Source organism: Schistocerca serialis, chromosome 5 (genome assembly GCF_023864345.2).
Source record: "Schistocerca serialis cubense isolate TAMUIC-IGC-003099 chromosome 5, iqSchSeri2.2, whole genome shotgun sequence".
In the NCBI taxonomy this organism is placed as follows: Eukaryota; Metazoa; Arthropoda; class Insecta; order Orthoptera; family Acrididae; genus Schistocerca; species Schistocerca serialis.
In genome coordinates, this window is record NC_064642.1 from 147,535,799 (window position 1) to 147,548,953 (window position 13,155).

Sequence of the window (13,155 nt, forward strand, 5' to 3'; positions counted from 1 at the left end):
TGTGCTGCACAATGATGTGCTCCACAGCTAGTACAATGTAGTCATCTGGGACAGTGTAGCCATGTGAATGTATGAATGTGTCAGTATGTTTATTCTGTAGCCAAAAGTTCAGCAACATTTTCAGTCTTATTTACCTGTGGATCAGCCACTCACTGTCTCAACTATACAGTGAGTTGTTACCCTTACTCCTTCCATTATTTACAGTCCATCAAAATCTTTTGACAGCTATAAATATTGAAAAGTTGAGGATGTATATTAGATGCATACATAAAAACAAATGATAATTATTTATTACATTAATTTGCCCCTATCAATGTTTTCTTGATTGCTGTCATATATAAAATAAAACATTCTTATTCATTTATCCATACAATATCTAACTCTCTCATTGTGGAGGCCTGATGAATTGATCAAGTCTCTACAAATCACCTCTTAACAACAAGTGTTCATGCAACAGAATTCACTTTTGTGTAGCTGCAGCACTGTTGCCACCTACACGTTTTAACTGCTATGTGGCAATGTAAAAATATGTAATTATTACACCTGAGCAGATTCAGTATACTTAAATGAAATTAGATACTGCAAAGGGGTAAAGTGACACAGATCACCCTAACATAATCCATCTGTTATTTTGTTCCTGTTTCCGTACAAAAATCAAGCAATTTCATTGTATTTCTTCCTTATTTCTTCCCAAAACTTACTCATTAGTGAAGATAATACTGTTCTTTCCTTTGTTATACACAGGACTGGCTGTTGCATTTGTGACTATTGCCATTATGTTTTATTGCACATTTTGCTATTAGCATCTTGTTTCAGGATTAAAGGTTTTGCTTTTATTACAGAAATCTGTACATTACCAAAGTCCCGAGGCTCATGTCGAGATTTTACTGTCAAGTGGTTCTTTGACACTGAATATGGAGGTTGTTCACGGTTTTGGTATGGTGGCTGTGAAGGCAATGAAAACAGATTCAAAACACAAGAAGAATGCAAGAATATCTGTGTTGAACCTCCTGGAAGAGGTAGTGAACTATCTATTTCTAAAAACAATGCTAATATTTGTATTTTGGGAGTTTCAATTGTAATTTAAGACATTAAAATTTCATAGATTATAAGATTTGTAGAGTTTACATCACTTTATAATATTTAAGGTATGTACACAGGATGTCCAGCTTTCACACAATTTTTATGATACTAGTAATGTTTCAGAGGAGTTTCAAAACTCGTTGAATAATCAGAATACTTGTTATGCATTTCTTGGGAATAAATGAGAACTGAAGCTCAGAAGCAGGACACAGAAGTTTTAACATTCTCATCCCACCTAAAATATGAAAAATAATAATTTAAATGGCACTACATTAATGGCTTATGAAAAAACATAGCATGTCATGCCAGTGATGATAAAATTTATGTTAAATTATGGAAAATTGTGAATCCATTTAGCTACTTATCTTGTAACAGGATGTGGTGATTCATGTATTCTTACAAAATATTTTACTTGACAAGTGTGCAAGGAAAAAACAATCAACTCTTCACATCAGTCTCCACAAAGTCCATTGTCACCTCTGCCACTGTATCATCCATATATGCTTAACGACAAGATCATAGATTTCAATTATTATAAGGTTAATCACAATTAACTTCACTATTTTGAAAGATTTTTGCAAGATACTTTTTTCCCTTCACCTTGAAGATATACATTTCCTGTTACAAAACAGTACTGCTCAGAATTCAAATTCATACATTTGTCTCCATTGACAATTCTACATTTGGTTTCATTTGTTTCCATCAGTTTTTAATTTCATTCAGTCATTTACAATCTCAATTTTCTGAGGATATTTTTTATTTCATACATAAATTGAAAATTTATGTTCTCTAAACACTGAAGCATTCTGTACTGGTGAGTTCTTGCTCAACATAATTAGTTCATGGATTTACAAAAAAAAAATTCAAAATAAACTAAAAACTTCTTATAAGCCACAAAATGTTATTCTATACCACTAAAGTACCAACACATTAAGCATGTACAGTGTGTTACGTGATCCGGATTTGTGTACCTAGTCAGCCAAAACTTAACACGAGACATGATTAACTATAGTATGCAGATAACCACAGTGAATATAACATTATTTCAGTTTATATATTATGAATTTTGTGTGCGTGTGTGCGTGTGTGTGTGTGTGTGTGTGTGTGTGTGTGTGTGTGTGTGTGTGTGTGTATGTGTGTGTGTGTGTTTGTGTGTACATATACACTCTTCCTAAATAAGTTGAATAGACACTTGTTTAGTATAGCCAGTTATGTCGCTGCCAATGGTACAGTTAACCTTTTTTAAAAATAGTGTAATGATAATGTATGACTCTAATGACTGTGACTATAAGTTAGATAATTAATGTTCTAATATTACTTAGTGGGGCAAAAGAGGTGGCCTCATCTAAAATACATATTCAGATGGCAGCTTGGAAAAATAAAAGAGAAGTACAGCTGTAACTCGGTTGCAATGCCAAATCAAAATTCACTGTTGTATTCACATCTAGTAAGGGCAAAGTCATAGTAACTGTGCTATCAGAATAAACAGACAGAAGTGTTTATGGGCTGATCAGGCACAGAAAATATGTTAAAAATGTTTGATTTGTCTTTTTTTAATGCTATTTTCTTCAGAAAATGCCCTTCTAGCATTAATTATTTATCAGTTATCTCTCTCTCTCTCTTTTTCCAATCAGTTTCTGAGTTGTAGATAGGTTGCCTTTTGAAGATGGTTAAACTGAGAACTGTTTATTGTTAATTTAGCCAATCTACTGTATATTTTATGATTGCAGAGGCATGTTACCTACCTAAGATAGCAGGTCCATGTGAAGGCTACTATCCAACTTGGTATTATGATTCGGAAAGAAAGCAGTGTGGTCAGTTCATTTATGGAGGTTGTTTGGGTAACAACAACAAATTCCAAACTCAAGAGGAATGTGAGGCACTTTGTGTGCTCCCTGATACCATTGGTAAGATACTGCAAAAATTTCTCTTCTCTGTAAAGAAAGTAACATGAGGTGTGGCAATAAAGAAACCAGGCTGGTTGTTGTGCATATTTCTGATTTTATTGATGACAAAGAGAAGAGTGGCAAAATAATCTTGGAACTCTCCCTGACATACATATAAAATTTCACACTGTTGTGGTGGCTAGTCTGGCTATAAACCTTCCTAGAAACGGGTCTTGTGTCTGAACTCTGTCAGAATTATGGTACACTCTAAAGTGGAACAATGTGCTAACATCAAATTCCTCACAAAACTTGGAAAATCTGCCACAGAAACTTACAGTTTGAGAAACAAGTTTATGATGATCAGTGTCTATCTCATAGGTGAGTTTTTGAGTGGGTTAAGAGGTTCATGGATGGTAGGGAAGATGTTGAAGACGTCCTTCCACTTTGAAAATTGGCGAGAATGTGGAGAAGGTCAATAGAATTGTTCAAGGAGGCTGCCACCTGAGCATTCGAGCAATTACAGAACTTGTCTGAATCAATAAGGAAACTATATTATGAGAAGGAAAGTTGCTACTCACCAAATAGCGGAGATGCTGCGCTGCAGATAGGCACAACAAAAGGACTCTTACAATTATAACTTTTGACCATTAAGGCCTACATCAACAATAGGCACACATATGCACATGCACACACACTCATGCAAACACAGCGTGAGTGCATGTGCCTATGTGTGTCTACTGTTGACGAAGGCCTTAATGGCCGAAAGCTATAACTGTGAGAGTCTTTCTGTTGTGCCTATCTGCAACTCGGCATCTCCGCTATTTGGTGAGTAGCAACTTTCCTTCTCATAATGTTGTTATCCTGGATTTTCCATTGTTCAGTTAGGAAACTGTTAGACAGATTCTGCATGATGATCTGGGCATGACAAAGGTTTGTGCTAAATTGGTGCTAACAATACTCTCAAGCGAGCAAAAGCAACATCGAGTGGACTGCTGTGCTGACACTCTTGAAAATGTTGAAAATGACCCTGATTACCTCAGCAAAGTAATTACGTGTGATGAAACATGGATATTCCAATACACTCCAGATACTAAGTGACAATCCCTGCATTGGAAGAGCCCACAGTCCCCTAGGAAGAAGAAAGTCCACAGGAGCAAATCAAAATTTAAAAAAAGGATGATTGTTTTCTTCAATGTCCAACAGATTATCTACATTGATTGGGTGGTTGTAGGTCAGACTGTCAATCAAGTTTATTATGTAACTCTTCTGAAAACCCTCTGTGAATGTTCGTGACGAAGGAGACCAGATCTGTGGAAGAATCGCTCATGGATTCCTTGTCAGGATAACGTTCTGGCCCCAAGTGCAATGTCTGTTAAGAGATTTTTGGTGAAAAACAACTTTCCAGTGATGGAACGTCCACCCCATTCACCTGACCTAGCATCATGCGACTTCTTTCACTTCCCGAAACTGAAGTCTGCACTTGGAGGAACCAGGTTTGTGTCTATGGACGAAGTGAAGGAAAAACCTATGACCCTCGTCAGCAACATAACAGAAAAAGACTTGCAGCGCTGCTTCCAACAATGGAAAATTCGCATGAAGTGGTGCAGGGATCAGAGAGGGGACCACATTGAAGGGGACAACATTTCAGTTACGTGTAAGTTTTTCAATAAAGTGTTAGAGCATGAATCCAGTTTCTTTATTGCCACACCTCATATTAGTGTTGTTGTAGTTTAAAATTGTCATTTCTGTAACAAAATTTTAAACTGTGATACTAATATGTACACAGATTTCATTACACCATAATGTTGCTCGTTAAAGAAATGAAAGTATATAGACCTTAGGTGTACTGAACAGTGCATCCGTGAGCAATGAAGGAACACAACCAGGGGTTCTACAATATCCATGATGTGTATCAGTTCTTTAAAGGTGTTGTGTTCCTAAAGAATTCAGTAACAGTTGTTGTTGTTGTGGTCTCCAGTCCTGAGACTGGTTTGATGCAGCTCTCCATGCTACTCTATCCTGTGCAAGCTTCTTCATCTCCCAGTACCTACTGCAACCTACATCCTTCTGAATCTGCTTAGTGTATTCATCTCTTGGTCTCCCTCTACGATTTTTACCCTCCACACTGCCCTTCAATACTAAATTTGTGATCCCTTGATGCCTCAGAACATGTCCTACCAACCGACCCCTTCTTCTAGTCAAATTGTGCCACAAACTTCTCTTCTCCCCAATCCTATTCAACACCTCCTCATTAGTTATGTGATCTATCCATCTAATCTTCAGCATTCTTCTGTAGCACCACATTTCAAAAGCTTCTATTCTCTTCTTGTCTAAACTATTTATCATCCATGTTTCACTTCCATACATGGCTACACTCCATACAAATACTTTCAGAAACGACTTTCTAACACTTAAATCAATACTCGATGTTGACAAACTTCTCTTCTTCAGAAACGCTTTCCTTGCCATTGCCAGTCTACATTTTATATCCTCTCTACTTCGACCATCATCAGTTATTTTACTCCCTAAATAGCAAAACTCCTTTACTACTTTAAGTGTCTCATTTCCTAATCTAATTCACTCAGCATCGCCCGACTTAATTTGACTACATTCCATTATCCTCGTTTTGCTTTTGTTGATGTTCATCTTATATGTTCATCTTATATGTTCATCTTATATGTTCATCTTATATCCTCCTTTCAAGACACTGTCCATTCCGTTCAACTGCTCTTCCAAGTCCTTTGCTGTCTCTGACAGAATTACAATGTCATCGGCGAACCTCAAGGTTTTTACTTCTTCTCCATGAATTTTAATACCTACTCTGAATTTTTCTTTTGTTTCCTTTACTGCTTGCTCAATATACAGATTGAATAACATCGGGGAGAGGCTACAACCCTGTCTCACTCCCTTCCCAACCACTGCTCCCCTTTCATGCCCCTCGACTCTTACAACTGCCATCTGGTTTCTGTACAAATTGTAAATAGCCTTTCGCTCCCTGTATTTTACCCCTGCCACCTTCAGAATTTGAAAGAGAGTATTCCAGTTAACATTGTCAAAAGTTTTCTCTAAGTCTACAAATGCTAGAAACGTAGGTTTGCCTTTTCTTAATTTTTCTTCTAAGATAAGTTGTAGAGTCAGTATTGCCTCACATGTTGCAACATTTGTACAGAATCCAAACTGATCTTTCTATTTTTCTGTAAAGAATTCGCATTAGTGTTTTGCAGCTGTGACTTATTAAACTGATAGTTCGGTAATTTTCACAACTGTCAACACCTGCTTTCTTTGGGGTTGGAATTATTACATTCTTCTTGAAGTCTGAGGGTATTTCGTCTGTCTCATACATCGTGCTCACCAGATGGTAGAGTTTTGTCATGACTGGCTCTCCCGAGGCCATCAGTAGTTCTAATGGAATGGTGCCTACTCCCTGGGCCTTGTTTCGACTCAGGTCATTCAGTGCCCAGTCAAACTCTTCACGCAGTATCTTATCTCCCACTTCATCTTCATCTACATCCTCTTCCATTTCCATAATATTGTCGTCAAGTACATCGCCCTTGTATAAACCCTCTATATACTCCTTCCACCTTTCTGCCTTCCCTTCTTTGCTTAGAACTGGGTTTCCATCTGAGCTCTTGATATTCATAAAAGTGGTTCTCTTCTCTCCAAAGGTCTCTTTAATTTTCCTGTAGGCAGTATCTATCTTACCCCTAGTGAGACAAACCTCTACATCCTTGCATTTGTCCTCTAGCCATCCCTGCTTAGCCATTTTGCACTTCCTGTCGATATCATTTTTGAGACGTTTGTATTCCTTTTTGCCTACTTCATTTACTGCATTTTTATATTTTCTCCTTTCATCAATTAAATTCAATATTTCTTCTGTTACCCAAGGATTTCTATTAGCCCTCGTCTTTTTACCTACTTGATCGTCTGCTGCCTTCACTACTTCATCCCTCAGAGCTACCCATTCTTCTTCTACTGTATTTCTTTCCCCCATTCCTGTCAACTGTTCCCTTATCCTCTCCCTGAAACTCTCTACAACCTCTGGTTCTTTCAGTTTATCCAGGTCCCATCTCCTTAAATTCCTACCTTTTTGCAGTTTCTTCAGTTTCAATCTGCAGTTCATAACCAATTGATTGTGGTCAGAATCCACATCTGCCCCAGAAAATGTCTTACAATTTAAAACCTGGTTCCTAAATCTCTGTCTTACCATTAAATAATCTATCTGATACCTTTTAGTATCTCCAGGATTTTTCCAGGCATACAACCTTCTTTTATGATTCTTGAACCAAGTGTTAGCTATGATTAAGTTATGCTCTGTGCAAAATTCTACAAGGCGGCTTCCTCTTTCATTCCTTCACCCCAATCCATATTCACCTACTATGTTTCCTTCTCTCCCTTTTCCTACTGACGAATTCCAGTCACCCATGACTATTAAATTTTCGTCTCCCTTCACTACCTGAATAATTTCTTTTATCTCGTCATACATTTCATCTATTTCTTCATCATCTGCAGAGCTAGTTGGCATATAAACTTGTACTACTGTAGTAGGCATGGGCTTTGTGTCTATCTTGGCCACAATAAGGCGTTCACTATGCTGTTTGTAGTAGCTAACCTGCACTCCTATTTTTTTATTCATTATTAAACCCACTCCTGCATTACCCCTATTTGATTTTGTATTTATAACCCTGTAATCACCTGACCAAAAGTCTTGTTCCTCCTGCCACCGAACGTCACTAATTCCCACTATATCTAACTTTAACCTATCCATTTCCCTTTTTAAAATTTCTAACCTACCTGCCCGATTAAGGGATCTGACATTCCACGCTCCGATCCATAGAATGCCAGTTTTCTTTCTCCTGATAACAACGTCCTCCTGAGTAGTCCCCGCCCGGAGATCCGAATGGGGGACTATTTTACCTCCGGAATATTTTACCCAAGAGGACGCCATCATCATTTAATCATACAGTAAAGCTGCATGTCCTCGGGAAAAATTACGGCTGTAGTTTCCCCTTGCTTTCAGCCGTTCGCAGTACCAGCACAGCAAGGCCGTTTTGGCTAATGTTACAAGGCCAGACCAGTCAGTCACCCAGACTGTTGCCCCTGCAACTACTGAAAAGGCTGCTGCCCCTCTTCAGGAACCACATGTTTGTCTGGCCTCTCAACAGATACCCCTCCGTTGTGGTTGCACCTACGGTACGGCCATCTGTATCGCTGAGGCACGCAAGCCTCCCCACCAACGGCAAGGTCCATGCTTCATGGGGGGCAGTAACAGTTAAACAAGTTAAAATCTAGGGGACCAATCTGGGACAACAGGATGGACAATGTAATATTTTTTTAGTATTCACCGTTTCTTATATGTTGCTATTATCATGTTTAGTTTGAGTGTCTTCTTCCTTGATGATGGTATAAGTCCAAACTTCAGATGATGGAATCAAATTTGACCATCAGAAGTTGTTTTTCTTCCTAATTATATTTGAGTGAAACTATTTAATGAACATTAGTATAATCCCTTGCTGCAATGCCTTTTGTGCCTTGACTTCTGTCATTGTTTATGTTTGTTTTCCATCAGAACTGCTTTAACATTTGTGTACAATTGCATTAATGACAATAGTTTCCACATGACATTAACAACTAATTTAGTAACTGACTACCTCGAAAATATTGTGGAAACATTTGACATTATTCAGCAGAGGTTGCACTGGAAGGGCTTCATATGCCACACAGAAATTATTATGATTTCCAGTTAATATAGGAGTGTTATCTGCAGACAAAACTGGTGGAGAGTTTTTGTTGTTCAGCAAATCATTAATAGAGAATAGGTCATTGAGGGGAACCTTATGCAATTCTAAGCATAATTTACTTTTAATGAGTAGGCAGTTATTCTTTGTCTTATCTACATAAAGACAGATTGTTTAATGTAGTTGCCAATGGACTATTTGACTAATTTACTTCAAAGTTTTACACAACACTCTAATGAACATTGGGACAGACATAGGCTACATATTTATGATGTATAAATATATGTTTAATTTGGGAAGGGTAAACATTGTCGACAAAAATCTCAAAAAGTTCTTGACCAATTTACTTCAGATTTCTACATGATACTCTAATGAATGTTCAGACAGACATAGGCTACATATTTTTTGTATGACAATCCATAGGTTTTCTGTTAAAATAGACTGTGAGAAAGAAAATGCTGTGTTATGCTGTGCAAATGTGCAGTTTTGTTTTCTTTCTTGCAGCTCAGCTTTAACTTTGATAGCAAAGCATGTAAACCATTAAACAAATTGTTTCTCATATATATATTCTTTCTCCTTACATGAGGTGTGTGAGAAAAGTAATAAGACTGATTTTTTATCTACCAAGATTTTTATTTTTTCAAACAACATTACTGTCCTCTTCAAAGTAGTTCCCTTTAGCAGCTATACACTGGCAGAGCCATTGTTCCCAGCCTTGGTAGCAGCTCTGGAAAGCATCAACTGTTAAGGCCTTTAACATGTCAGTCACATTCTTTTGAATGTCCTCCAGAGACCCAGAATGACATCCTTTTAAGACTTTTTTTCAGTTTTGGGAAAAGAAAAAGGTCACAAGGACTCAGATCAGGTGAACAGGGGGGTTGTGGTGCAACAGGAATGCCTTTTGAGGTCAAAAATTCTGCGATGGAAGTGGCCATGTGACAGGGGGAGTTGTCACTTGTGTGCGGTGTTCAGTCTCACTCGAATCACCCTTTTCCTGAGCCTTTCAAGAACATCTTTGTGAAATGCTTGGTTGACAGTTTTTCATGGAGGAACAATCTCACATGAGCATGCACACGTTCAACATTTTCATTGGTTTTTGAAGTTGAAGGTCTCCCTGGGCCTTCCAGAAATGATTTGTGCCAGTGGACAACTTGTACTCTTAATAACAAATGTTCCCCATAGGCACGTTTCAAATTTTCAGATGTCATTCTTGTGGATTCCCACAGTTTTTGGTGGCATCAATAAAATCACATGATGACTGTATGGAGCTGAAACTCAGATTGAGCATCTGGAAGGGGTGAACACTCTGGTCTACACAATTAGAACAACACAGCCTTGCCAGATCGGTCGCAGTGTTGTCAGTCTCATTATATTCCTCACACATCTCATATGTAATTTCAAACAGAAATTGTATAAAATGTTTTTGATGGTGCTGAGCCACAGCCATTCAATATTTTTTGAAAGAATAAACTGCTATTTGACTGTGTGTTATTGTATTTACCTTCTGTGCTATCTAGATTTTGTCTTTTATGCTATTATCAAGTAAAATGCGAAAGTTGTTAGACGCTTAACACATTGTAACTGTTACCTGCTTAGGACTGCCATAACAGATATAATGTGTTAATGGTCTAAGAACTTTTTAGCACTGAACTTGATAATGGCATAAAAGTCAAAACCTAGATAGTACAGAAGATAAATACAGTAATACACAGTCAAATGTCAGCTTATTCTTAAAAAAAGGGAAAAAAAGGATACACAACAACATGCTGATTTTTTTTCTGTCAGTTTTACAGAAAACAGGAAAGGTGTATTTATGGTATATTGGCTTACAATTAGAATACTACTATGGAACATAAATTGTGCAAAACTTTGTAATACTACTCATTTGCAGACTGGAACTATATAAAATACTTACACTGAAGCTACTGTCCTGACATATCCAACATCTGGAGAGATTTCTCTCTCGTATCCCTTGTACCAATGTTCTCAACCCATTTACCCATTCATTTTAAGTGACTTTGTTTGCAATAGCAGTAAACAAGGCTCAGTGTCAGAGAGAGGGGTTAGAGGACATGATACGGGGTGGGGTGAATGAAATGGACACAGAGAGGGGTGAGGATGAGATGGACAGAGAGAGGAGGGGAGGAGGTGATGCACAGAGATGGAAGGAGGAAGAGATGGACGAAGAGAGGGATGAGGAGAAGATGGGCAGAGAGAGAGAGAGGGGAGGAATTTGGGAGGTATATCCAATTCCTATACATATTTAGCAGTTACAAACTGTTGCCAGGTGCACTGTACAGAATAAGCCCATAAGCACTGCCCTTCATTCCATCTTTATCTACTATATGGATTAACAATGTGGTTTATGAAATAAGAGACCTTCATAAGGCACAAAAGATTCCTATAACTACAACAAAATTATTCATGACATCCACAAAATTTTGAAACCAAATTGTTTATATGAAATAATCCCATGGCTTGTAATAAAATTACATATTTTGGGAGCAGCAGCTTCTCCAAATACTTTTGACAAAACTGGCAAAAGAGAGATAAAGCAATAGTTTCTCATATCTCTTCATGACCCTTTTTGAGCAGTGAGTTAACTCCTACTTATTTTACTGCATATGTGAAACATTCTTATTCTGCTTAATTATTAAAGATAGTGGATGTCCTACTATTTAATGACTTTCGAGGGTATCCCATCCAAACCTACAGAATTTTTTATTTTTTAATGATAGATGCATGTGAGCAACCAAAAGACGAAGGTCCGTGTAAGGGTAATTACCGAAGGTGGTTCTTCAACAGAGAAGATGGTGTGTGTGAAGAATTTGCATATGGTGGCTGTAAAGGAAACAGAAATAACTTCCTCACTGAAGCAGCTTGTCATCAACAGTGTTTGCAACCTGGGCGAAGTAGGGGTAAGTAAATTCATCATAGAATATGTTCAAGACGTCTCAGTAAAAAAATTACTTATGTTGCTGAGATAAGCTGCTACACATAGTTGTAGACAATTTTAAAATTTTTCATGTATTATAACAGAGGTATAGGATTTATATAACTTTCTTTCCAGGCATCCAGGAGACATATCCTCATATTAAATATTCTGCCTTGCTGTGTTACAAACTTTGTTTCAGCAGTAATGGATATTTGTGCTCTTCCGAAGGATATGGGTCCGTGCCTAGGTGCTATGTTGCGTTGGCATTATGATGCTGAACAGAAAAGATGTCAGCAGTTTGTTTATGGTGGTTGCCAAGGCAATGGAAACAGGTTTAAGACTGAAGCCGAATGCAAGTCTAAGTGTGAAGTCTCTGATATAATGAGAGGTATTCAGAAATCAATGATCTGTAGGCACGCAATGTGGTATCTTTCACTTCTGTAGCATTATTGCTGCTGATGGTGATGTTTATTGGGAAAAAGGCTTTTGTGTTGTTGCTTTTGCATCCCATCTTCACTCTCGTTACTGGAATGCTGGGGAAGGTGTATGTTTCTCTCGTATTTGTGTAAAGTATTTTGCATGCTACCTGTTCAGGTACTATACCACAAAACTTATAAAATATTTATATTCTTACAGACATGGAAAGAGAACCAAATTTCTGCAAATCAGAAAATTTATCTGAAAAATAAGTTTTCTAAATCAGTAATGTCTCATAAATTGGATTACAAATTCCAAATTGCTCAAAGTCTTTAGGTAAATGTACTTTCTATGGTGTAGATGCAATTCTTTCTTGTGACTCTGCATTACAAAATTTAAAAAAGCATTATATTTATTGCTTATGCGTACTAAGCTTTGTTAAGTTGCCCCCCCCCCCCCCCCCTCAACACTCATTATAACACCCTGTATTTACTCTTTGCCAGAATATGACCTCTCATTACTCAACCTGTAAGCTTCTTATGTCACTAGAATCTGGCATAAAATGACATTTGTTATGTTTCAGCATCTGTACATAACATTTTTACAGATTTTAAAATATATAATTTATGTTCTGTTACTTCTATTCAACAATTTCATTAGCGTCAGTGAAACTACAGATCTGAACACTATTAAAGCAAAATTTGTCAAGGTTGGTTTAAACACCACAGCGTTTTACCAAATGAATCTGTTAAAATGGTGTACCATGGCTTTCCTTCGTGTGTAAACTCATGTGCCCAGCCAATCATGAAAACTCTTCTCCTTAAAATGGGATACAAATCACATAGTGCCTTGGCACTTTTCAACTACATAAAGCTTTTTCAGCAAATGGAAACAATTTTTTTTTTCACAGTTGAATGTTGGAGACTTTTGTTCTTTAGCAATGTTAATTTGTTTACAAAATTTGTAAAATTCTTGGGAAAGTATGCATTTCACAATATGTCAAGGATTTTGGCATAACTTTTCATGTCAGTAAGAGCTGTATCATTGCACATGATTACAATAAGTGAAAATATTTTCCCTTTCTATAATACAGTAAATA

The 13,155-nt window shown here is 37.3% G+C and overlaps 1 protein-coding gene across 1 annotated transcript in view; it reads left to right on the forward strand.

Moving 5' to 3' along the window:
* The window catches only part of LOC126481282 (papilin), a 260,118-nt gene that overhangs the window by 127,989 nt on the left and 118,974 nt on the right, over positions 1-13,155 (forward strand). The window contains exons 21-24 of the mRNA XM_050104920.1: positions 843-1,019; positions 2,814-2,990; positions 11,443-11,622; positions 11,842-12,027. Of these exons, the coding sequence (XP_049960877.1) occupies positions 843-1,019; positions 2,814-2,990; positions 11,443-11,622; positions 11,842-12,027 (720 nt within the window). The remainder of the gene's footprint in view (positions 1-842; positions 1,020-2,813; positions 2,991-11,442; positions 11,623-11,841; positions 12,028-13,155) is intronic.